Source organism: Phocoena sinus, chromosome 17 (genome assembly GCF_008692025.1).
Source record: "Phocoena sinus isolate mPhoSin1 chromosome 17, mPhoSin1.pri, whole genome shotgun sequence".
NCBI lineage: Eukaryota > Metazoa > Chordata > Mammalia > Artiodactyla > Phocoenidae > Phocoena > Phocoena sinus.
Window position 1 is genome coordinate 24,930,391 of NC_045779.1, and position 27,454 is coordinate 24,957,844.

Consider the following 27,454-nt stretch of genomic DNA (forward strand, 5'->3'; position numbering starts at 1 on the left):
CATAAGAAAAGAACTTTATGAAACCAAAGCTATCTTTACAGTTATGTGACCAAATATCTTAATTCACAATTTTTGTCGCCCAGGTCAAAGAGGTGAGGAATGTAAATTTTACTTTCCTCAGATCCTTCCATCTGTAGCCTTTACCCTTCTTCAGGTTCTCCAAGGCTTCTTATCTGAAAACTGCCTGGAATAAAATCTGACAAATCTGGGAAAAATCTAGTAATTTATTATTCATGTGTATTTACTGGCTGATTATATGAAGCTTAAGCTCATTTGTATCATACTGTAGTTAGATATTTATCTGAATTTAAAACATTTTTCTACTTGTGGGTTTTCTGCTTGTAATTCTAGTTGCCTGTGAGCGGGTAGAAAGATTCTAAGGAGGGGTGGGGACAGCCAACCCTAGAATTATATTAAGCGGACTCAACTGAAATTCCTAAAAGAAAGCCTGAGAAAGATGTCTGATTTCAGAGTAATTTGGAAACGAGACACTGGGGGGACTTCCTCTCGTGCCCACAATCTTGTTCTCTTTAGGAGACTTCTCAGGCCGGAGCTCCTGTCCATAGAGCCTCCTAGAATGCTGGCACCTGTGTCTCTTACAGACTAGTTTGCTCCACTATCTGGGACCAGATGACGTTAAGTCCTTCCCTCCATGCTGCTTTGTCTCTTTTCTAATCATTGACGCTTGATGATTATTCCCATTATTCTATTTCTTCTTTAGTCTCAAGTGTAGCTCAATCTCTGCTCACCTTACTTCCCTTCTTTTCAACCCGCATTGGTATTTTTTCCGGTATATTTAGCTTCAGTTCAATTCATGAGACATGTGTTGGTCATCTACCATGTGCAAGTAATTATGCAGATGCTAAGGTATTTGTATTAAAACTTTCTGGTATCTGGGAATATATTTAAAGATTATTTCTACTTCTGGTCTTATGGTTTCTGATAAAAGAGCTATTAGAACATAGCTATACTTTCTATATATTCTTGGCACTTGCCACACTGCTTTGTATTATAGTTTTAAGTACGTATACATCTCTTCATTGTATCCACCACGGCAGTTGGAATCAAATCCTTACATTTAGTAGGTACTTGAATAACTAGGTTAATAAATGAATGTATAAGCAGCTGATAGAAGTCAGAAGTTATCTCCATTCACTGCATGAAAATAATATGAAGAAAGAATTAGAGATGAAATAAACACTGTGAGTTTATTCCTTTAATTAAACCTAAAGCCACTATCCCTGTCTATCGCAAAGTAGGAAAGGGACAAATAACAAACAGAAATAACTTCTATTTCTTCTCTATAGTAGTACTTTGCTGAGTATAGATAGAATACATCAGTCAGGAGCATTAATTTTAATGTGTTGGTAAAATGTAGTTACTTTTGGCATGTGTTTTGCTTTGGTATATATATAAAGGACTTGTAATGTAGTTTAGCTATCCCATCTTTCTTCTTATCTGTACTATATGATACAGATAAAATGGTGAATCCTACTGGAGGGAGTTTTTTAATCAGAGATATGCCCCAAAGCACTTAGGTGACAACAAGAAAATAATTTTCCCTTCCTAGGCCTGAGACTCCTCATCCACAAACTTTGAAGAGTGAGAGATGACCTCTAAGTTTCTATGATTCATGTATACACATCAATTTATACATCATGATGTAGGTGGATACTAAGGCTCCATGATGGTAGGCTTGGTCATGTGTCTTGCATAAAGCAAAAGTGATACATGTTATCTTCTAAGAGCCATCTCTTTCTTCTGCCATAAGAATGGCAACGTCCCCAAAAGGGGTCATTCCTTCCTATTAGATTCTGGAGTAAAGACAACATGGAGCAGAGTCACAGCCAATCAAAGCCGACATTAACCAAATGAGAAATATATCTTTGTTGTTGTTATTACAGCATAACCTAATAAAAGTTAATTAGATAAGAGAATTTGCTAAATGTCAATTCATAGTTAAACCTAAAAACACAAAAATTCAAATCCAATTTAATAGAAGACTGATAATGTAAATTCTGACATAATATGAAATAAAAAGCAAGTTTTAAAAATAAAAAATACATAGTATTTGTAGTAAAAGAATTTGATTAACAATGAATTTTCCTCGTGATTTCTAGCTTAACTCCCTGAATGACTATTCCAAGTAAGAATCAACATTGCTTAAAAACTGTTCTTCATCATTCAGATATTCCAAGATAATACTTCCACCATTGTATAAAGGACAATTCTCCTTAGCAATCCAGGTTTCCAAAATATGATCCAAGGGTAAGGCTTCTCCTGAGGTACTGTGACATAATCTCAATTTCTGTTAAGAGAGAGATACATCATAATGTAATAAACGTGCTTTATAGAGTATTCTAAAACTTTTAGGGAAAAAGTTATAACCTGTTGTTACCTTAGGTGTTAATTTGTTATTGTCATTTTTAAGACTGGCTAAAGAAGCTGCAAAGTCTATGACCCTTCCAATGCTCCACTGCTGGTGAAAGAACATTGGCTTACTCTTCTCTTTGCTCCCCTTAGGTAAGAAAACCTGAAAGTAAATTCTTTCCGTCTGTAAAAATAAAAAGTTAAAATACAGATTATATACATGAAATGGACAAATGTTTTTGACATTTCTTCCTCTCTTCTCCTGGTCAGAGAAGGATTACCCTCTAATGATACAACTTCTAGTGGGAATACAATCATAGAACCCCAGCATCCACCTAAATGCATGGGCAGAGGATCTAAGACCCTAGTCAGGATGATCTATGAAAAAATAGGCATGTGACCTACATTAGGCCAATCAAGGTCCTTTCCTGAGATTTTACATTCAAAACCTGGGGGCAGGGAGGAGCAATATTTTTCCAGAGTTTTTTTTAAGTCTTGCTGAATTAAACCTGAGGTTGCCTGCAGCTATCCTCCATGCCTCTCAGCCATTCCTGAACCAATGTGGAAAAGTTTCCTCAAATGAAAAACAGTGAGTCTAACTCACAGAAAGAGAAGTCAAGGAAAGAGATGGCCTCTTTCAACAGCATTTGAGTCCTGGAATTCAGTCATACCTTGAGACCAGATCAGTGCAGCACTCCCCATTATGTGAGAAAAAGAAAAATTGTTTTGAGTAAGCTAGTTGGTTTCTGTCAAGTTTCTGTCACTTACAATTAAAAGATTCCTGAGACATATAACATATCTTTTCACCTGAAACACCTCACTACATATTTAGAGACAGCAGGGCTTTCGAAAACAAAGAAACAAACAAAAAGTTAGACAAGCACCATATCAACAAAAGAGAAAGATTCAGAAATCTGGAGATGGTTCCTCCAGTATTCTATACCCTGTATGCTTCCTTTATATTGTACTTTCTTGCAAAATTAACAAATGTAGGAAACAAGAAGAGGAGCAAAGGTATTGGCTTCTGATTTTCCCTTCTTCCTAAAATCGCTTTAAAGAAGTGCTGGCTTTACAGACCAATTCCTGCTACAGTAAATATTTCAGCATAACTGGAGGATCCCTAAGTTGTAGGGAAAGATCACAATTATTCTAAGAAATAATAGATTCAACACAATTTCTATCTCAGCACTAAGGAATTTAGATTTGTTAGAGACCAGTGGAGTGCATTATTACAGAGAACAAGTATTAAAAGAAAAGTAAGAAATCATTGGAAATTCAAGCTTTGGGCCAACTCTATAACCTCATAGTCCTTGCTCCAAAAACACAGCAACAAGAGGATTAATCTGAAAGAGAAATTTAAAAAGATATACCCTCACCTGAAAGTAAAAAAATAAATAAGTCTGAGGATCCAAAAATGAAACAGAAAGGCAAAGTGACAGTAGGCAGGCTGAGCCACAGGCTTTCAGGGCTCCAGAAGAGGAAGAGCTTTTGGGTTAACAGGAAATAACAGTGTCACATGGTGATGGGGCACCTACATCTAGCTCACTGATTGAAAGCAGGAGCTTGTGTGGGACGTGCACTCCAGGAAAGGAGGCTTAAGAAGTTACTGTTGAATGTTGATGTAGGCTGTTGCTTACAAAACCGATATACAGGCAGGCAGAAAAGCACAGATATAACCTCTTGACAGTGAACAAAGCCAAAGCCTTCCAGCTCAGTAAATGGATCTGTAATAATCTGAAAATCTTCATAGAACAGAAGCAAAAAGTGTCAATCTCAAACTTGGGTTTGGAATAGAGGTCATGGGTAGGTGGGCCTGTGGAAGAAAATGTGAGACTGCTAGCAGGGAGAGGTGAGTGAAAACAGTAAGAGAGACACAGAAAGAAACTCCTACTCAACATGAACATGCAGAAGCTGTATGCCGAAATTTCAAAACAAATCAAAGGTTAACTTATTCTGGGCAGGTGAAACTAAATAAACTTGAAAAAGACATTTATAAAAGTTATTTAGAATGTACAAGGAGATAAAGAATAATATTCATAAAAATGAATATTGTAAAACCGAAACAGGCAGAAATGAAACAGGAAAAGCTATGAAGATCCAATTAGAAATATAAAAACCCAAGAATACAGTTTCTGAAATAAGAAATTCAAGCACACTAAATTTCTATAATCTTCAATAAAAAGGTTTAATTGATTGGAAGATGAATTGAAGCAGTCATCTAGAAGGCAGCACAAATAGACATAAAGATAGAAGTTACAAATCTCTAAAATATGTCTAGTAAGAGTTTCAGAAGAGAAGAAAAGTAAGTAATATTCAGAAAGAAAATAATAATTTTCCAAGAGTAAGAGATAAGTCAGATTTAAAAATCTATCTCAAGGGTCAAGCTGTGTAATTAAAACAAATCCACACCTAGCAACATTGCACTGAAACTGGAAAATATCATAGATAAAATCTTAAAAGCTACACACACACAAAAAAGAAAGAAAAATTACCCAAAAAGCAACAAGAATAAGATCTACAGCACAAGTTTCCTGAACAACAGACAAAAGAAGCCAATGAATAGTATATTCAGCGTTGAGAGAATCTAACGATAATCCAGCTCAAGTGAGGGAAAATTAGGGCAGTTTCTGACAAACAAAAGACTGAAAGAGTTTACCAACAAAGACTCTTAATGAATGAACTGCTAAAGAATGGACTTTAGCCAAAATAAAAGTGAGTCTTAAGGAAAAAAGAAACAAAAAATATATTGGTAAATTTAAATAGCAAGTGACTTAAAAATAATCATGTGTGAACAAAGATGATGGGATGGAAGATATTCAACTGCATAAAGCCATGTCAAACTCTTTGTCTTATTCAAGAGGATACAATACCAAGTAACTTTAGATTTTGAGAGAAGAATTGGTATTTAATTATACACGTTAAAAATTTTAAAGGTACGCACATGCCTATTATCACTATTATTACAAAACATTATATTGAAGATTATAGATAATATAATACAAGAAAATGAAATAACTAATATAATTATTGAAAAATAAAAACTAAGCTACTTGTCAATGGGATGTGATTGTATACCTAGGAAGTCAAAGGCAAAAAAAAAACAACTTCTAAAATAAATAGAAGAATTTGGCGATGTGATTGAATAAGATGAATATACAGAATTCAAGACCTTTTTCTTCTATATTAACAAACAGTACTAGGAATAGAGGTAAAGGGAAATATTCTATTCACAAAGAAAAGAAAACCCATAAGATAATTAGAGATGAAAATAAGCAAGGAGTAATAAAACTTAAATGAAGAAAAATATAAAATGTTACAGAAGGCAATAAAATGTGATCTAAAAGAGAAGACGTAAAGTTCTTAGATAGGAAGATGATGTCATAAAAATGTCATTTCTCTCAAAATTAATATATATCATATAATGCAAATTCAGAGAATCCTTCAGGAATGATCCTCAGTCAGGACTTGTTAATAGATGCTGCAGGGAAGTTGAATTTTACTTCACCCAACTTCACAGAAATCACTTGATAATGTATCAAGGAGGTTTTGCCTCAGTTACTTGCACCTTGTGGGTAGGGAGGGAGCCAGAATCCCCAGAATCAAAAGGAAAAGGCCAACTGGGTAATAAAATCCTCCTGAGAATGGCAAATCAGGCTTCTCATAAATGACAGATTTCTCACTTCCTGTAGGCACTATTATTCACAGCCAACATCCTTGTGGGAAACTTTGAAAGATACGAGAAGCCACATTTCTGCCTAAAACCACGTTGTGTTCTCTCTTGCTTTTTATAATGATTTCTTTCAGTTTCTACATTTTGACCTTTAAAGAGGCTATATTCTTTAACAGTATCTGCGGGAGTCTGTCACTTACAACCTTGTCCCATTATGACAACCATGAAAATCCCGAGAGATTAAAAAAAAAATTGTATATAATAATCACGAGGTTCATATGGATGAATAAAGCAAAAAAAAAAAAAACTGCTAAGAAAAACTATGGAAAAATATGGATGGGACTTACATTATCATATGTTAGAACATTCTATAAAGTTATTATATCAAATCAACTTGGTATTAACATATGAATAAGAAATAGATGAATGGAATAGAATAGGAAATCCAAAAACTGATCTAGTAAAAATAAATTTTAAACTTATCATGAAGGTGATATTTGGTATTTCAATTCAATAGGACAAAGATGAATTCTTTAATTGGTTGGCAGAAACTATCTAATCAACTGGAAGAAAATAAAATTGGGTCCTTAGCTCATATCATATGCTAAAATCAAATTCCAGACCTATTAAAGACAGATAAAAAAATGAAAACCCTAAGAAAACAGAAATGAAAGACAGACCTTAGAAAAATTTAGAACCCTGATATGTCAATGAGATACCTAAGTAAAATCAAGATGTCTGACAGATTTTGAAAAAAGATTCCAAAGCGGATTGATTATAGATAAAGCATTAATATCCATTCTACTCCAAGAGTTTCCATAGTTGACCAAACAAAATGTAAATGAAATAAAAATAACAAACTAAAAGAAAAATGATCAAAGGATATGCATGGGCAATTCAAGGAAGAGCAATCATACATGGCCAATGAACATAACAAAAGATGCTCAAACTGAACAGTGGTCAAGGAAATGCAAAGTAAAGCAATCAGGAAATATCTTTTCACAGCCATTAGACTGGAATACATTTTAAAAGATAAACAACTACTGGAAACCACTGGAGGGGAAAGGTACTCTCATGTATGGCCACAAGAGGCAGTATAATAATAAACAGGGTAGAATGGCAGGCTCTGATCACGTGAGTGATCTTAACAGTGCTTCACTTCAAATTACTAATCTGTGAAATGAGGATAATAATATATCACATGACAGTCATGAGTACTAAGGGAGATAAAAATCTAGAGCCACAAAACAATGCTTGGCATAGTGCAATCAGTCAATAAAAGTTGACTATTATAATTACTGATGGTAGAAATGTAAATTGTTTCAACTTTGTAAAGCAGCTTGGCAACATCTATTAAGATTTAAAATACACATACCCTTTGACCCAGAAAACACACTCCAGGGAATTTATCTCACAGAAATAGGAAACTTCTTAGCACAGCTGCCAAAACTGGAAACGGAAGTGAATGTTCATCAATAGGAAAATGGTGATATAAGTCACAGTAGATCCACACCACTTGGAAAATTATCCAAGCTCTTAAAGAAAATGATTTAGAACCATACCAGTTCCCTTGGGGGAACTTCTGTTAGGCATTGATAAGAAGAATATATAGAGATAAAAGGATATCTTACCTACCTGAAGTGGGCTTTATTTTTATCCATAGGCTTAATCACCGTCTGAAATTGTAGTATATATTTAATAGCGGTCTCATCCTACTGGAATATAAACTTCATATGGGCAGGGACTTTGTTTTACCTACTGTTGTATCCCCAGAACCTGATATATAGCACATATTCCAAAAAAAGTGCTAACTAAAGGAATATCATGCCATTTTTATGAAATAATGACCCTAAAACACTCTTTATGTCTTTGAATGCATATACCAATAGCCATTTTCATATGTAAAATTATACACATGTATATGCACATATATACATGGGTGCGTATATATATATATATAAATAATATGTGTCAGTACATATATGTATAAACACACACAAATATTAATGATACAGGGGAAGAAGTTCTATCTATAGACCTGCATGCTCCAAGATAAAGTGTTAGGTGTGTTGAGAACATGGTTTCTGAGGCAGTCTCCCTGGTTTCAATTTGCAGCTCTCCACTTACTAGCTGTGTTACTACCAAGTTACTTAACCTTTTTGTGCCTCAGTTTTCTTATCTATTAGGCAGAGATAATAGTACATATTTCACAAGCCTGTTGTGAGGATTAAATGTGATAGAAGAGGGCCTGGAACAAAGTTAGTGCTATAGAAGTTTTTGCTATTATGTTTTAAGTAATAAAAGAATTGCAAAGTAATGTGAATAATATTTTTGGATACTTTAGAGCAGGTCTTCTCAACTATGTCACTATTGACATTTTAGACCAGAAAATTCTTTCCTGTGGGTGCTGTCCTGTACACTGTGGGACATTTAGTACACTGTGGGACATTTAGCAGCATCCCTGGCCTCTACCCATCAGATACCAGCAGCACCTCCATGCCCAATTGTGACAACCAAAAATGTCTCTAGACATTGTCAGATGTCCCAAGGGGGCAAAAACATCCTCAGTTGAGATGGACATGAGCACAGGAGGGTATGTTTAGTTTTTTTCCTTTATACAATTTTTTTAAGTTACCCTTGTTGAAAGTATGTATCTTTATAATTTTAAAAACAAATAAAGAAGTTTTCAAAAAAGAAATATTAAGGATATGCAAAGAAGAAGACTATAATCAATGGTTTCTAAACCAGCAGAATGAAAGGGAATACAGAAAATTCAGTCGATACAAAAAATGACTGGAGAGAAATAAATAATAAAAGGAAAAGGATGATGAGCAAAAAACATAAGATAGAAAAAATACATTCAAATACATGTGATCATAATAAATATAATTGGGTTCAACTCACCTATAAAAGAAAGATACTATCAAATTGGATTAAAAAAACAAAGTCCAGCTACATGCTGCTTACAAGAAACATCCTAAAAATAAAACAACAAGAAAAGTTGAATATAAAGGGATAAAGACATAATAGTTAACTATTCATCAAAAGAAAGGTAATGAAACAATATTATTATAATTCAAAACTGGATTTAAGGCAAAATTCATAAAGAAGACATAATGATGAAGAAATTCAATGTATCTGATAATATACAACTCAGCAAAACTATTAGAGTTACAGGAATAAAAAACCTGACAAAACCACAGCTACAGTGGGATTTTGATACCATCTGTTTCAGAAACTGATACATCAAGCCAAACAAAAATTAGTAAGCATGCACACACATATACATATGGACAGAGAGAGAATGCAAATGAAATAACAAACAGGACAAAATGTAAATAACTGGTATATTTGGGTAACAAATATGAAACGGTATCAAAATAAAGTTACCAAAAAAAAAAAAAAATACACCTAACAAGTAGGTTGAAATAAGCAGGTTCATTATTCAGTGTAAGAAGTTAGAAAAAGAACATCAGAGAGAATGTAAACAAAGCAGAAAAAAATAATAATATAAGAGCAAAATTAGTGAAGCAGAAAGCAAAGAAACAATAGAGAGGTCAATAAAACCAAAACATGATTCTTTGAAGAAACTAAAATATAAATTTAAAAAGTAAACACAAACCTCTAGCAAGACTGTTCAATGGGAAATCAAAGAAAAGTACGAATGAAAAATATTAAGAATGACTAATGAAAGACACAATAGAGATTTGGGAACATAAGAAAATAAGTTGAACAATTTTATAACAATAAACTGAAAGATCTACATCAAACAGAAATTTTTAAGAAAGATGTTATTTACCAAAATATATTTCAGAAGACATAGAGTACCCAAATAAGCCAAGAACTATTTAATACATTAAAATAGTATTCAAAATTCTCCCCTCAAAAAAAGGCAACAGGGCTTCCCTGGTGGTGCAGTGGTTGAGAGTCCGCCTGCTGATGCAGGGGACATGGGTTTGTGCCCCGGTCCGGGAAGATCCCATATGCTGCAGAGCGGCTGGGCCCGTGAGCCATGGCCGCTGAGCCTGCGCGTCCAGAGCCTGTGCTCCGCAACTGGAGAGGCCACAACAGTGAGAGGCCCGTGTATCAAAAAAAAAAAAAAAAAAAGGCAACAAATCTGAAAGTTATAACAACCATTACCAAACCTTCAAGAACAAATAATACCCAAATATTTCAAAGAATAGAAGAGGGAAAGCTATTCAACTAATTTTATTTGTTGGCTACTAATGTGAAGACAAAACACTAAATAATATATTAGTAAATCAGATTAGCAGCACATTTTAAAAGAATTATATACCAGAGTGAACTGGTTTATCCCAGAATATGTGGGTGATTCACAACAAAAAAAATTGATCAATGTAATTTACCACATTGATAAGGAAAAAAAACTCAACATAATCATCTTACTAGATGGAGGAAAAAAAATTACAGCAAAATTTAATACCTATTCTTGATATAAATTCCTAGAAAACTAGGAATAGAAAAATATTGTTAACCTAAGGAAGGCTACTATCAAAAATCTACAGCAAATATAATATTTAATGACAAAACTTTAGAATAATTTGCATTAAAAGTCAGAAATATGATGAAAATGCCTGCTATCACTCATATTATTCAACATTGTTGTGGCGATTTCAGCCAATGCACTAACACAAACAATAATAATGAGAAGGTGGAAGAGCAAGAGAAAAGCAAATTTGAAAAAAAACAAAAACAAAAAAAAACAACTCACAAAATTGTCATTTGCAGAAGATGTGACTGCACAGAAAACAAGCCAGGAAATCTATAAACTATGGGAACTATTAGAGTCTATTTGCTGGATGGAAGGGCATCATAAAACAACCAGGAATAAACAATTAGAAAAATGTTAATTTAAAAAAATTACCATTTACAATGGCAGTAAAAATTATGAAGAGCCTAAGAACAAACCTAAGAAAAGACATATAAAATATGTATGGTAAGCATTATAGAATGTTCCTTAAAGACATAAAAGAAGACCTAAATAAAGTTGGATAGACCATGGAGATGAATGGGAAGAGTGAAATTTTAAAGACGTCAACTGTCTCTAATTTTAAATTCAGCACAATTTCTATCAAAATCACCACTTAACAGAACAGGGCAAAGTGATCCTGAAATTTTTACAAAAGAATAAATGGCCAAGAATAGACACAGTTGAAAGCAAAGAAAGAGGTGGAGAGGGTTGTCCTACTTATTATAAAGCTATTATAATTAAGACAGTTTAAATTAATGCAAAGAGAGACAAACAGACCAAAGGAACTGAACTGAGATCCCCAGACTAGTCCCACATATACAAAAGAATCTGGTGTATGAGAGAAATGTCATTACAAGGATGAATGCTTCAATATCTTATGTTACAATGATAGGTAACCCATTGGGTGGGGAGGGGAAGGAAGAAATCTCTACCTCTACTTACTTACAATTAAATTCCAGATGGAATAAAGAGCTAAACAAAAATATAAAATAAAACTTTTAAAGGAAAATGTAAGAAAATAACATTTTTAAAAGTACAATCTTAATGAAATCATTAATAAATTTGAGTGTATTAAAATTTAGAAAGTCTGAATTACTAAAGAGATCAAAAGCAAAGTGAAGACAAGCTACAGACTGAGAGAAGATTTGTGTAACATACTTAATCAAAAATAGATTAGAATTCAAAATATATAGACTTTTAAAAACCTTTCTAAAAGTTCCACAACCCAACAGAAAACACGGGCAAAGGATATGAACAAATAATTCACAAAAGAAAGCCCAATATCCAATAAACATATGCAAAGTAGCTGAACCTCACTAGTCACAGGGAAATTCAACTTTAAACCTCACTGAAGTATCATTTCACATCTATCAGATTGGTAACAATGAATAATACCCTACGGTGGCAAGAAACACTGAAACCCTCAGACACTACAAGAAGGAGATAAATTTGTACTACTTAAAATAAAAAGTTGACAAGGAGGAGAGAAGGCAAGATGGCAGTGTGTGAAGATGTGGAGTTAGCATCTCCCCACAACTAGGGCACCTGTCAGCCACTGGTGGGGGACTTTAACCCCCAAGGAGATGGGAGGAAACGCAGAGTGAACCAGTAGGATGTAGGGGGACCGAGGCAGGAGGAGAAGTGGAGGCCAGACAAGACCGGCACCCTTGAGGCTGGGAAAATCAGGAGAGGCAGGTGGGAGAGACTCTCTGGGAAGAGTGGGAGAGGAGCAGAGGGCGATCGCCTGGTCCACAGGGCCGGGGAGCCTGCTGAGCTCCCAAGCTGGTCCCCACGCACACACACACAAAGCTCCATCCAGGCCATGAGGGTCCTGGGGGCATAGGAGAGACGCTGGGGAGACCAGGAGTGGCAGGCGGGAGAGGCCATCCAGGAGGAGCGGGAGAGGAGCAGAGGGCAATTGTCCTGCCCACTTGGGCACAGGGAGCCTCTGAACTCCCAGGCTGGTCCCCCGCCCTCCAAACCCCACTACAGGCCACGTGGGTCCTTGAGGGTATAGGAGGGAGGCCAGGGAGATCAGGAGAGGCAGGCGGAAGGAGTCCTCCGGGAGGAGCAGGAGAGGAACAGAGGGTGACTGCCCCGCCCACTCGCCTGCTGAGCTCCCAGGCCGATACCCTGCTCTCCAAGCCCACTACAGGCTGCGTGGGTCCTTGGGGGCATAGGAAGGAGGCCAGGGAGATCAGGAGAGGCAGGCAGTAGAGGTCCTCCCAGACCCCAGACCAGAGGAGCAGGAGAGGAAAGGAGGGCATCTGTTCTGCCCACTCGAGCCCAGGAAGCCTGCTAGGCTCCCAGGTGAGGTCCCCTGCTCTCTGAGCCCAGGAGTGGGAGGTACGCCTGAGCCCCTTCTGTTCCTTGAGCCTAAGCCCCACCCCCACAGTCCCCAGAGCCTTTTCCAGCCCTGTGGGATCTGAGCATTGGCCCCGCCCACCACCCAAACCTCATCCTTGCTTAGGCCCCACTCTCCACAGCCAAGGCCTTCCCCCCTCCTTCTTTTTTTCTCTTTTCTCTCCTCTTTTTTACTACTGTAGTACTGATGTACCTTCCAGTTGTTGATTCATCTATATTTTTGTTTTTACATTCTTTCTAACATATCTGTTAGTTTCCTAATCTAATTTTATTTTTTACTTTGTTATTGTTCTCTCTTTTTTTTTTTTGCCACCACACGTGGCTTGTGGGATCTTGATTTGTGAGCACGGGGTTGGGCAGAAGATCCTGCAGTAGGAGCTCCGAGTCTGGACCACTGGACTAACAAAGAACCTCAGACCTCAGGGAATATTCATCAGAGTGAGGGCTCACAGAGTTCCTCATCTCAGCACCAAGACCGAGCTCTACCCAATACCCTAAAAACTCCAGTCTTGGAAGCCTCAGGCCAAACAACCAGTAAAACTGGAACACAATCCCACTCATTAAAAAAAGAAGCATGAGATGGCAAAAAAATATGTCACAGATGAAGGAGCAAGGTAAAAACCTACAAGACCAAATAAATGAAGAAAAATCAGGCAATCTACCTGAAAAAGAATTCAGAGTAATGATAGTAAAGATGATGATCCAGAATCTCAGAAATAGAATGGAAGCACGGATTGAGAAAATACAAGAACTGTTTAACAAAGATCTAGAACAACTAAAGAACAAACAAACAGAGATCAATAACACAATAACTGAAATGAAAAATACACTAGAAGGAATCAATAACAGAATAACAGAGGCAGAAGAACAAATAAGTGAGCTGGAAGACAAAATGGTGAAAATAACTGCCAAGGAGCAGAATAAAGAAAAAAGAATGAAAAGAATTGAAGACCATCTCAGAGACTTCTGGGACAATACTAAACACACCAACACTCAAATTATAGGGGCCCCGGAAGACAAAGAGAAAAAGAAAGGGTCTGAGAAAGTATTCGAGGAGACTACAGAGGAAAAATTCCCTAACATGGGAAATGAATTAGTCACCCAAGTCCAGGAAGCACTGAGAGTCCCATATAGGATAAACCCTAGGAAAAACACACCAAGACACATATTAATCAAACTAACAAAAATTAAATTCAAAGAAAAAATATTAAAAGTAGCAAGGGAAAAACAAAAAATAACATACAAAGGAATCCCCATAAGGTTATCAGCTGAGTTTTCAGTGGAAACTCTGCAGGCCAGAAGGGAGTGGCAGAATATAATTAAAATGATGAAAGAGAAAAACCTACAACAAAGATTACTCTACCCAGCAAGGATCTCATTCAGATTCGATGGAGAAGTCAAAAGCTTTTCAGACAAACAAAAGTTAAGAGAATTCAGCACCACCAAACCAGCTTTACAACAAATGCTAAATGAACTTCCCTAAGTGGGAAACACAAGAGAAGAAAAGGACCCAGAAAAACAAACCCAAAACAATTAAGAAAATGGTAATAAGTAAATACATATTGACAAGAACCTTAAATGTAAATGGATTAAATGCCCCAACCAAAAGACAGACTGGCTGAATGGATGCAAAAACAAGACCCATATATATGCTGTCTACGAGAGACCCACTTCAGACCTAGGGACACATACAGACTGAAAGTGAAGGGATGGAAAAAGATATACCATGCAAATGGAATTCAAAAGAAAGTTTGAGTAGCAATACTCATATCAGATAAAATAGACCTTAAAATAAAGACTGTTACAAGAGATAAGGAGGCACACTACCTAATGATCAAAGGATCAATCCAAGGTGAAGATATAACAATTATAAATGTTTATGCACCCAACATAGAAGCACCTCAATATAAAGGCAAATGCTAACAACCATGAAAAGGAGAAATTGACAGTAACACGACAGTACGGGACTTCAACACCCCACTTACACCAGTGGACAGATCACCCAAACAGAAAATAAATAAGGAAACACAAGCTTTAAATGACACAATAGACCAGATGGAGCTAATTGATATTTACAGAACATTCCACTCAAAAGTGGCAGAATACACTTTCTTCTCAAGTGCACATGGAATATTCTCCAGGATAGATCACATCTTGGATCACAAATCAAGCCACGGAAAATTTAAGAAAATTGAAATCGTATCAAGCATCTTTTCTGACTACAATGTTATGACGCTGGAAATCAATTATAGCAAAAAAACTATAAAAAACACAAATACATGGAGGCTAAACATTGTGCTACTAAATATCCAAGAGATCACTGAAGAAGAAATAAAAAAATACATAGAAACAAATGACAATGAAAACACAATGACCCAAAACCTACGGAACGCAGCAAAAGCAGTTCTAAGAGGGAAGTTTATAGCAATTCAATCTCACCTCAAGAAACAAGAAAAATCTTAAATAAACAATCTAACCCTACACTTAAAACAACTAGAGAAAGAAGAACAAAGAAAACCTAAAGTCAGTAGAAGGAAAGAAATCATAAAGATCAGAGCAGAAATAAATGAAATAGAAACAAAGAAAACAATAGCAAAGATCAATAAAACTAAAAGCTGGTTGAGAAGATAAACAAAATTGATAAACCCTTAGCCAGACTCATCAAGAAAAAAAGGGAGAGGAAGCAAATAAATAAAATTAGAAATGAAAAAGGAGAAATCACAAATGACAATGCAGAAATACAAAGGATCATAAGAGACTACAACAAACAACTATATGCCAATAAAATGGACAACCACGAAGAAATGGACAAATTCTTGGAAAGGTACAATTTTCGAAGACTGAACCAGGAAGAATTAGAAAATATAAACAGACCTATCACGAGTAATGAAATTGAAACCATAATTAAAAATCTTCCAACAGGGCTTCCCTGGTGGAGCAGTGGCTAAGAATCTGCCTGCCAATGCAGGGGACACGGGTTCGAACCCCGGTCCAGGAAGATCCCACATGCCGCAGAGCAACGAAGCCCGTGTGCCACAACTACTGAGCCTGTGCTCTAGAGTCTGCGAGCCACAACTACTAAGGCTGCGTGCTGCAACTACTGAAGCCTCCATGCCTAGAGCTTGTACTCTGCAACAAGAGAAGCCACCGAAACGAGAAGCCTGTACACTGCAACGAAAAGTAGCCCCCACTCACCTCAACTAGAGAAAGCCTGCGCACAGTAACGAAGACCCAACGCAGCCAAAAAATAAATTAATTAATTAAAAAAAAATCTTCCAACAAAGAAAAGTCCAGGACCAGATGTCTTCACAGGCAAATTCTATCAAACATTTAGAGAAGAGCTAATAACACCCATCCTTCTCATACTCTTCCAAAAAATTACAGAGGGAGAAACACTTCAAAATTCATTCTACGAAGCCACCATCACCCTAATACCCAAACCAGAAAAAGATATCACAAAAAAAGAAAATTATAGACCAATATCACTGATGAATATAGATGCAAAAATCCTGAACAAAATACTAGCAAACAGAATCCAACAGCACATTAAAAGGATCATACACCATGATCAAGTGGGATTTATCCCAAGGATGCAAGGATTCTTCAATATATGCAAATCATGCAATGTGATACACCACATTAACAAATTAAGGAATAAAAACCGTATGATCATCTCAATAGATGCAGAAAAAGCTTTAGACAAAATTCAACACCCATTTATGATAAAAACCCTGCAGAAAATGGGCATAGAGGGAAACTGCCTCAACATAATAAAGGCCACATATGACAAACCCACAGCAAACATCATACTCAATGGTGAAAAACTGAAAGCATTCCCACTAGGATCAGGAACAAGACAAAGATGTCCACTCTCTCTATTCTTATTCAACATAGTTTTGGAAGTCCTAGCCACAGCAATCAGAGAAGAAAAAGAAATAAAAGGAATACAAATTGGAAAAGAAGAAGTAAAACTGTCACTATTTGCCGATGACATGATACTATATATAGAAAATCCTAAAGATGCCACCAGAAAACTACTAGAACTAATCAATGAATTTGGAATGGTTGCAGGGTACGAAATTAATGCACAGAAATCTCTGGCATTCTTATACACCAACAATAAAAAATCAGACAGAGAAAGTAAGGAAACACTGCTATTTACCATTGCGCAAAAAGAATAAAATACTTAGGAATAAACCTGCCTAAGGAGACGAAAGACCTGTACTCAGAAAACTATAAAACACTGATGAAGGAAATCAAAGATGACATAAACAGAGGGAGAAATATACCATGTTCTTGGATTGGAAGAATCACTATTGTGAAAATGACTATAGTATCCAAAGCAATCTACAGATTCAATGCAACCCCTATCAAACTACCAATGGTATTCTTCACAGAATTAGAACAAAAAATCTTACAATTCGTATGGAAACACAAAAGACCCTGAAGAGCCAAAGCAATCCTGAAAAAGAGAAATGGAGTTGGAGGAATCAGGCTCCCTGACTTCAAACTATACCACGAAGTTACAGTAATCAACACAGTATGGTACTGGCACAAAAACAGAAATTTACATGAATAGTACAGGATAGAATGCCCAGAGATAAACCCACGCACATATGGGCACCTAATTTATGACAAAGGAGGCAAGAACATACAATGGAGAAAAGACAGCCTCTCAGTAAGTGGTGCTGGGAAAACTGGACAGCTACATGTAAAAGAATGAAATTAGAACACTCCTAACACTATACACAAAAATAAACTCCAATTGGATTAAAGACTTAAATGGAAGGCCAGACACTATAAAACTTTAGAGGAAAACATAGGAAAAACACTGACATAAACCACAGCAAGATATTTTTTGACTCATCTCCTAGAGTAAAAGAAATAAAAACAAACAAATGGGACTTAATTAAACTTAAAAGCTAAAAGCTTTTGCACAGCAAAGGAAACCAACAAGAAGACAAAAGGCAACCCTCAGAATGGGAGAACACATTTGCAAATGAATCAACAGACAAAGGATTAATCTCCAAAATATACAAACAGCTCATGGAGCTCAATATCAAAAAAACAAACAATCCAGTTAAAAAATGGGCAGTAGACCTAAATAGACATTTCACCAAGGAAGACATACAGATGGCCAAGAGGCACATAGAAAGGTACTCAACATCACTAATTATTAGAGAAATGCAAATCAAAACTACAATGAGATATCACCTCACACTGTCAGAATGGCCATTATTAAAAAAGCTAGAAACAATAAATGCTGGAAAGAGTGTGGTGAAAAGGGAACCCTCCTACACAGCTGGTGAGAATGTAAACTGATACAACCACTATGGAAAACAGTATGCAGGTTCCTTAAAAAACTAAAAATAGAACTACCATATGACCCAGCAATCCCACTACCAGGCATATACCCTGTGAAAACCGTAATTCAAAAAGAGACATGCACCACAATGTTCATTGCAGCACTATTTACAATAGCCAGGACATGGAACCAACCTAAATGTCCATCGATAGATGAATGGATAAAGAAGATGTGGCACATATATACAATGGAATATTACTCAGCCATAAAAAGAAACAAAATTGAGTTATGTGTAGTGAGGTGGATGGACCCAGAGTCTGTCATACAGAGCGAAGTAAGTCAGAAAGAGGTAAACAAATACCGTATGCTAACACATATATATGGGCTCTAAAAAAAAAATGGTACTGATGAACCTAGTTGCAGGGCAGGAATAAAGAGGCAGACATAGAGTATGGACTGAATGACACGGGGTGGGACGGCGAAGCTGGGGTGAAGGGAGAGTAGCATTGACATATATACACTACCAAATGTAAAATAGTTGGCTGGTGGGAAGCAGCAGCATAGCACAGGGAGATTGGCTCTGTGCTTTGCAATGACCTAGAGGGGTGGGATAGGGAGGATCGGAAGGAGGCTCAACAGGGAGGGGATATGGGGACATGTGTATGCATATGGCTGATTCGCTTTGTTGTGTAACAGAAACTAACTTGGTATTGTGAAGCACTTATACTCCAATAAATATCTATTTAAAAAAAAAAGAAAAGGTTGAAAATATCTAGTAAAGCTGAAGATGAGCAAACCCCATGATCCAGCTTTTCTATTTCTAGGTATGTTCCCTAGAGTAGCATTTTTCAATTTGATGGTCTCAATCCTTCGGGGGCTACAAAATCAACAATCTTTAAAGTAGAATAAAAAATATCAGAAAATACACATACACATAAGGTATACACATACACATTAGTTACTTACTGAAACTGTGTTAAGGTATGTATGTATGTACATATGTACTGAACCGTTATAGAAAATGTAATTGGCAATATGGAGTTTTAAAGAAGCTGCCCTAGAGAAATGTTCCTACAAGTACACATGGATGTTCACTTTTGAACAGTTTATAATAGCAAACAACTTGGACAAGAAATCTGAATTGTGTTCACTAAAAGAATGGATAAATGGATATTCACACTACAGAAAAATGTGAGCTATCAAAATGAATGAACAAGACTCAACGTATCAGCATGGATAAAGTTTTAAAAAATGATACCAAGGGTAAAGGAAAAAAGTTGCAGAAGGATACATATGGTTTACTGCTGTTTCTATAAAGTGAAAAAAACTCATAAAAACTATGTATTATTTATGCAGACTGATGCCATGTAATAGTAGAAATGATACATATAAGGTTCTCATACTTAATGAGAGGGAAGAGTAAAAAGGGAGCTCTAACTATGTTTAGAACATTTTGTTTTCTAAAATCTCTAAGACCAACCTGTGGCAATGATTTATCTCCATTAGCATGCATCTTTAATTTCATCAATGCTACCTTTGCAGCTGTTTCACTATTTTTTGCACCTTTCCGTCGTTTACTTGCCGTCTCTCCTCTCTTGGAATCTAAGAAATAAGTGTAAGCATATAAGCAAATAAGAACTTACACATTTTCCAGAGTTTTACTTTTATTATTATTAACTATGGCCCTGAAATGTACATGAATTACATATTATAGAGATATATAGAGACCACATTCATTTTATAGGTATGATCAATGGAAAAATACCACTGAGTTGATCTAAGTGATTTCCACATCAAAAACAAGTTATGTGCCTCTTTCCAGCTTAAATCTATTTAATCCAGAGCAATCACTAACACTTCTACAGAGAATTTTAAGATTTGGTTATAGAAGATTTTAATTTGATTAATTTAATTTAATTTAAAGTAACACCCTTAATATAAAATGAAAATTCAGCTGAACTAACATGGTAGCAGACAGACTGGTCTAAATCACAGATACATTCTTTCCTCATATGTCAGAATATCAGCAGCATTCATAGGACAACTGACTGGGCTTAAACGTTAGCCTTTAAAGAATGTAAACCACTACTTCAGCCTCATGAATACAATTTTTAGCCAAGATGGTTAACCAGCTGATATAAACTGTCCAGCAAAAGAGAACATCTGGTAGGATATTTCCATAGAATTTCCAAATTTTCATTGGAAAGCCTTGTGAGAAATACTGTCACAAGAATATCATCAAAATCTATAGCAAGTTATAACCATCAGGGTTGCTAACAACACCTTCCATAACTGGCAAGCTGACACGAGAAGCAGGGCTCTGGAACTCATATAGAGTATAGAGCAGTAGGGAAACAACAAAACAAGCTTTCTAGATACTTGCCAATAATGTCTTTAACAAGTTTCTGAGTGGCAGCCATACGAGACTTAGGGATTTCCAGTTCTTCACATTCATGATCTGACTGATGACGATGTCTATGAGCAACAGAAGAGTGACACTAGTTCATGTATTTGCATATGACTTAAACAGATATACAGAGTTTGAATGGTCTCAGTGATCACCTCAGGCAAAAATTCTTCTCACAATAAGGACACATAACCGGCACAAGCTCTCTTTCAGCACAGTCCTTGAATGAGCATGGGTAAGATGTATGTGTATCTGACTTCAGTCTCTCAATTACAGTAACCTGAAAATGTAAAATGGGGGACATGATATTATATTTCACATTTAAAGCAAATCAACAAATCTATTCTGGATATCCATATCATTTTTGCTTAAACTTATGAGAGAAACTCACACATTCTCACATAGATTATAAAAATTGTTCATGTGAGAAATGATTACTGTGCTGACTGCTCTACATTTCCAAAGTTTTCCTACTGTGGTGTATTTATCTTCTAAGTCAAGTTAAAATGACTACTCAGTTACTCTCCATAATTTTAGTCTTCTACTTTGTAACATACTACACAAAGATGCCTCCATAATAATATGCTTAGGTAATCAGCTCATCACTCCTCAAATGGCAAGTCATATCTACTTTCTATACTGGTTTTAGAGGCTTAAATACATGTAAAAGAACACTTAAAATTATATGTTTTTCCATGATACAGAGTTGGTTAAAGACAGTTTTCACAACGATATACTATGCTTTTTTTAAAAAAATAAATTTATTTATTTATTTTTGTCTGCGTTGGGTCTTCATTTCTGTGCACGGGCTTCCTCTAGCTGCGGCAAGCGGGGGCTACTCTTTGTTGCAGTGCACAGTTTTCTCATTGCAGTGGCTTCTCTTGTTGCGGAGCATGGGGTCTAGGCGCGTGGGCTTCAGTAGTTGTGGCACGCAGGCTCAATAGTTGTGGCTCGTGGGCTCTAGAGCACAGGTCCAGTAGTTGTGGTGCACAGGCTTAGTTGCTCCACAGCATGTGGGAATCTTCCTGGACCAGGGCTTGAACCCATGTCCCCTGCATTGGCAGGTGGATTCTTAACCACTATGCCACCAAGGAAGTCCCACACAACGATATACTTTATTTTGTATTTAATACTGTATTACTAGCAAATATTACATCAGAGGAAAAAGAGCTTTTATGAGATAAAAAGAAATCCAGATCACTCAGGCTATTTTGAGTATTAAGTAACTAGGTTTCTAGAACTGAATGAACTCAGTAGACCCTTGCACAACTCAGGGGCTGAGGTACAAACCCTCCACGCAGTTGAAAATCCAAGTATAACTTTACAGTCAGCTCTCCGTATCTGCAGTTCTGCACCTGCAGATCCAATGCATTGTATAGTACATACCTAGTGAAAAAAATCCACATATAAGGGGACCCACACAGTTCAAACCTATGTTGTTCAAGGGTCAACTGTAATTGCTTGAAATCTATAACCAAAGGGCATTCCTCTATATAAACGATAGTTACATCTTGTTGGAATTAACTTCTTAACTATTTTTTCAAATTTATTCCAATGGTCTAAAGGTAGAAGATTTTTATTTCACCTTTAAATTAATAAGATCTAATTGAGAGACATTCTATGAGACATTCATAGATCAACTCATATAAGAAAAAGGAAAACACAGGGAAGATTTACAAGCTGTATAACAAACATGAATATGTTTACTATATGACTCTATATGAGTATTTTCTTCCAAGTAATCCTGAATAATACCAATATGTTACTTAATTTTTATTTCCTCAAATAAATCACCAAAACTTCAAAGGGCCAGATTTTGACTGAAGCTCATTTAACCTTAATTTTCTATAATCAAGAGACTCAGTAAAGTGTTTGGTAAATGGTGGGCAGGAATAAATATCAACTGCAAAATGTGAGGTAAATGCTTCTTTCCAAATGGAGTAAATTCAGTTCAACTTTCTGCTGATCTCTGATCCAAGGGAGGTGGAACAACTTCTCTGATTACAAATTTGAGAAAATTACATTAGGCTCAGCTTTCTTTTTGTTTCCTTGGAAGCCTAACCTGGTGCAGCATTGCTGTGACTTGTGGGCAAATCCACCTAATTCTGGATTTCCTTTGCAGACTCTACACTAAGCTATATCATTTTTGGCTCTACACTAAGCTATATCATTCAACTTATTCTTTATCAGTAATAAAGATGATATTTCGGCTTCTATTTAACAGCCCTTTTTAATCTCTTGATTTGGTCCAAATTAGGGTAGGGAGATTTTGCTGGACTACAGGTTTGCTCTTGGTGACCTAAGGCTGATGGAGTCAGAACAATGTATTACCACAGAGTCCTAACACCAGGCACCAGTGAAAATGAACGAAACAGTGAAGCAAACTGGAAGGATTATATGATGAGGATATTAATTCCATTATGTATTTATAAATATAGAGCCTAAAGCTATAAGCAGGCTACGTAAACACAAATGAAGTACAAAGGAATAAGAATTATAAGAACAAAAATTTATAAATACCAAGTAGACTATTTTATGTTAAAACATACTGAGAAAAATAATATAAATAAAGTAAGATCCTCTTACATAATCAGTTTAGTCTGTCAAATTTTAATCTGTGGTACACTGGGATTAAATTGAATCAAATTCTGAATGAAAGTACATAAATACAAACATGTTTTACCGGGAGATATTAACATACCTCAGGACAGCTATGTGACTCCCTGCTCCTGTGTTCAAGGCTTAAATAACAACAAAAGAAAGTGTTTATTTAAATGTAATCAAAGAATGTACTTAAAGATAACTGTAGTAATTTGAGATATTTTAATGGTTAGTATCCTTAAGATTAACTACACTCACACTACATTAACAACTCTGCCTATAAGAATAAACTGAAATGACAGATAAATAAAAGACAGAGCATCTATAGTCTCAAAAGTTTTAAAACCCAACTACTATTCAACTTCAATATGAGTACAAAAATTCACCACTCTTAATTACCTTTACTTTGAGTGCTTTAAGGTGTGTGAAAATGCAGACCCTTTTGATTCTTTTATTTCTCAAAAATAATCAGTAATAAAATGTCAAAGGAGTGTTCTAGTTCTGAATGACTTTAAAATATGCATTATTTTTATTTACTTCTAATAAATATTTCTGAATCATCTTCTGAAAAGAATTTATTCTTTCAGTGCTCTGTTTAATAAATTAAATACCTGATACTTGAAAGTTTAATTGAAAAGAAAATGCATTTTCCAAAATTCTTGTTTGTTCCCAGGTTTTACTTTGCATATGATGTGTGTGCAAAGGACGTATAGTACTCAATTTAAGAAATATAAAGGTTGGGCTCTTTTCATTTTATTAATTAAAATAAAGACTAATAATCATAACTGGATTTTTTTTTACCATATTCTTTATATTGTGGATATGTTCTCTCCTTGTGATTAAAAGACATATATATGACTTTTACATAAAAATCACACACATCACCCCATTTCTGGAAAGTTTAAAGACTAGCCACATATATGTACAAGTAATCAGAGTCTATGACTAGTCTATTTGTGTTTTTTCCCCAAGTGATTACTATAATGAATATCAGATATCAGTGGCTAAAGTAAAAACTATTTTAAATCATTCTACTTTTTAGAAATAAATCTCATATTATAAACACTAAAATTACTCCCAAATAAAGCATAAAAACTTAACTTACCAAAATATTCCTGAACAACCATCACATACAAATGGAAGAAAATCTAAAATTGAGGGGAAATGTTATATGTTCTGGTCAGTAACTGATTTTGATTTAGTTTTCTTAAATAAAAAGAATCTTAAAGTACTGAACTATGGCTATAGGAGAACTTTCCTTTTTGAACAATATCCTAGTGCAGCAAGCAGTGGTTAAACAAAAGCCATCACAACCTAAGGCACTTTGAAAGTAACTGGATTATCAGAAGATAAATGTTACTTGCTGTAGCATGCTAAACCAGAAAGAAAAAAAGAAGTCCTGTGAGTTTTCTGTTTGTTTCCCAGATTTACTAGGTGTTGTTTCTGAGGACTGTATAATGCAAAAATCCTGCATTTGAAGTGACAATCTTAGGTTTCAATTTTGATTCCACTGCTTACTAATCTAGCAATGCTAGGCAAGTTACTTAACAGTAGAGCTTTGGATTATATACATACATATTGTATATATATATATATTTGATATATAGTATACAGTGTATGTATGTGTATGTATACAAAACCAAAGCTCTATTATTAGGTAATATGCATAAAAATAGACATAGATATAAGTATATTGTGTTTGTGTGCATATGTATATATGTGTGTATGTATCTATGCTATATGCCACACCTACTACACAGGGTAATTGTAAAAACCAAATGAGATACATGTAAAAGATAAGAATAGTAAGGCAATACCTGTAATTAACAAGAATAATTATAGCAATTAACTTGTTCTGAATACACTCAACTCAGAAAAATCCTGTGGTGACTAGGTAGAGATGTGTTCAAAGAAATTCCAGAAATTCAATGGATGGATTGATTGATACCGCAAACTTTAGTCCTGAATTGTTTCTTTCCTTGCTGTTGAGGAAAAACTAAGTTAGGACTAAGTAACAACTAAGTTAGGAAATGAATTTTTGGAAAGCACATGAAAGTATCCATTCTTAGATGTGACAATTGACCATAAATCACTGAATACAATCATTTCTTCTCTAAACTGTTTTCAGTGTACCTCATATTAAATTACAGTATACAGCCAAGTGAGGCTGGCTATATCTAATCACACCACTTTCACAAAATGAAAACAAAAAGCACTGCACTTTAGAGAAAGTTACTATTGCTCCCAAAGTATCTCACCCTACAGAATATCTTAACCCAAAAGAAAAAGAAGAGGTCCTATTATAACCCAAAGGGACCGCTGGATGTTTCTGCTTGTGGGACAAGAGGGCCCAAATATAGTTCTTCCTTCACCTGAAAAGCGAACTTAATGCATTGTCACTGTTGTCCTGAAAGCATGATACTGTAAGTATCTGTTTCATACCAAGAAAGTAGGTATACATTTGTCAAAAAGAGAAGGAAACTGAAGTATATGATACTTTACAAAACTTTTATGTCTCTTTCAAATCGGAAAAATGTACATGCTCACTATTTTGAGACTTTGGTGACCAACTAAATATTAGACGCAAACCAAGAGAATCCAGGGTTAAGAGTTAAGATCAAGATAATTTCCTAACACTTGACACCATCCTTCTACTCATCCAGAAACTAAATGAAATTTAGGATACTCACTTAACGTATTCTAACTCTTAACTGCTCTCCACTAGTCCAAAAGAGCTAGACCCTGGCCTCAGTTCAGGTATTTACACTTTAAGAGACACCTGAAGTTGGAAAGGAAGATGAACTATGTCACAAATGGTAGATATTATGGACTTGCTAGAGATAATCAGGTATACCAGAATTATATAACTTACAGTCAAAACCCAACTGGCTAAGCTTCCCTATGAAAGATCTGCAAGGAAACATTGGTTCTTGCCTGCTGAATGGCTGAAGATGACAGCCAGTGGTGAAAGATACAAATCAGAGTGCTGAAAATAACAATAACCTAGCAGGGATTGTGTCCTTTTGCCCACCACACACAACAGGTATCATTATCAACTGTAGCATTCCCACTAATTCTGGGCTAAACCCCAGAGTCCTTCTCAACAGTGATCGGGTGGCTACCTGCTGCCAATGACCGTAGCTGCAATAGGAGATAAAACCTGTTTTGTCACGCAACGTAGTATGAGCCAGATGTGGTAGCATCCATTTGGAGTGAAAGCCAGGAACCAAAGACTGAGCATTTTGTGTGGCTCTAGTGCTTCAGGACATACCTGCTGCAGATGTTTCTAAGGCCTGTACCCCACTACCACTGGCTATTAGATTGGGCTATGTGTATCACAAGGTCTCTCAGTTCAGCGGAGAGAGAACATCACCTTACTAATGCTCTAAAAAAGCAGCTAACTATCCTGAAAGCTTTTCTGTGGAAAGGGCTATATTTTATACCCTTATGTGGTCCCAGCACCAAAAGAGGTGCTCAGTAAATGTTTACTGAATCAGTGATAATCAGAATCAAAGAGTGACAGAGCTGAGAGAGCGTAATGACCATCCGGAGGAATGCTAAGGGCTCCTCTCCTGAGCAGCCCGCGAAAATGAGGTTAAAAACTGATCTCACCCAACTCCTTTCTCTGACAGATAAGCAAACAAAAAGTTTGGGAGAGAAGTGGCTTGCCCGAGGTCGCAGGTGGCAGGTTCAGAAGGGAACTCTCCCGCTTCCCAGACCGAAGCGTCTCCCTACCCGTGCTCATCAGAAGGAGTGGGGCGCGAAGCGACTACTTGGCAAGGCGCACTTGAAAATCAAGTTCACACTGCAAGGTATGTTTTTGGGAATCGCATGGCTTCCTTCCAAGGAGACCATAAGCCTCTTCCAAAGGCTCAAGGACAACAAAAAACATGGGCATCGAGGGCATCAACACATGTCACAGCAGACCCCCCCCCCGCCAAGGGACACGCCCGCCCTGCCTCCTCAGACTCCGCCTCGCCCCACCGCCTTCCCTCCCGCGACCAGAGGTAGGGGCTCCAGAATCACCTCGCTGCCGGCACTGTTCCACCTGGCAGTGCCTTCCAATGTCCAACTCCGCCATCTCCCAGCGCCGCGAGAGGCGGGCACAGCCACGGCAGGGCGGGACGAGGTCGCTCGCGCGGTGCCTGCTGGGAATGGGGTGGGCCCAGGGGCGGAGTCCGCAGGTGGGGGCGGGGCTCGTACTGAAAGGGATCGGGCTGATCCTAGTGCCCTGAGTTCTGAATG

At 36.4% G+C, this 27,454-nt stretch overlaps 1 protein-coding gene across 1 annotated transcript; it reads right to left on the bottom strand.

The window, feature by feature from the left end:
* On the bottom strand, positions 1 to 27,336 carry ZFAND1 (zinc finger AN1-type containing 1). Its single transcript, XM_032610267.1, has 8 exons — positions 27,236 to 27,336; positions 24,315 to 24,357; positions 23,310 to 23,349; positions 20,764 to 20,888; positions 20,585 to 20,676; positions 19,682 to 19,803; positions 2,399 to 2,554; positions 1 to 2,308 (listed from the first exon to the last, which is right to left on the bottom strand). Exons 1-8 carry the CDS (start codon positions 27,288 to 27,290, stop codon positions 2,138 to 2,140), a joined length of 804 nt encoding a protein of 267 aa, XP_032466158.1. The 5' UTR covers positions 27,291 to 27,336; the 3' UTR covers positions 1 to 2,137.
* Positions 27,337 to 27,454: the final 118 nt, after the last annotated feature.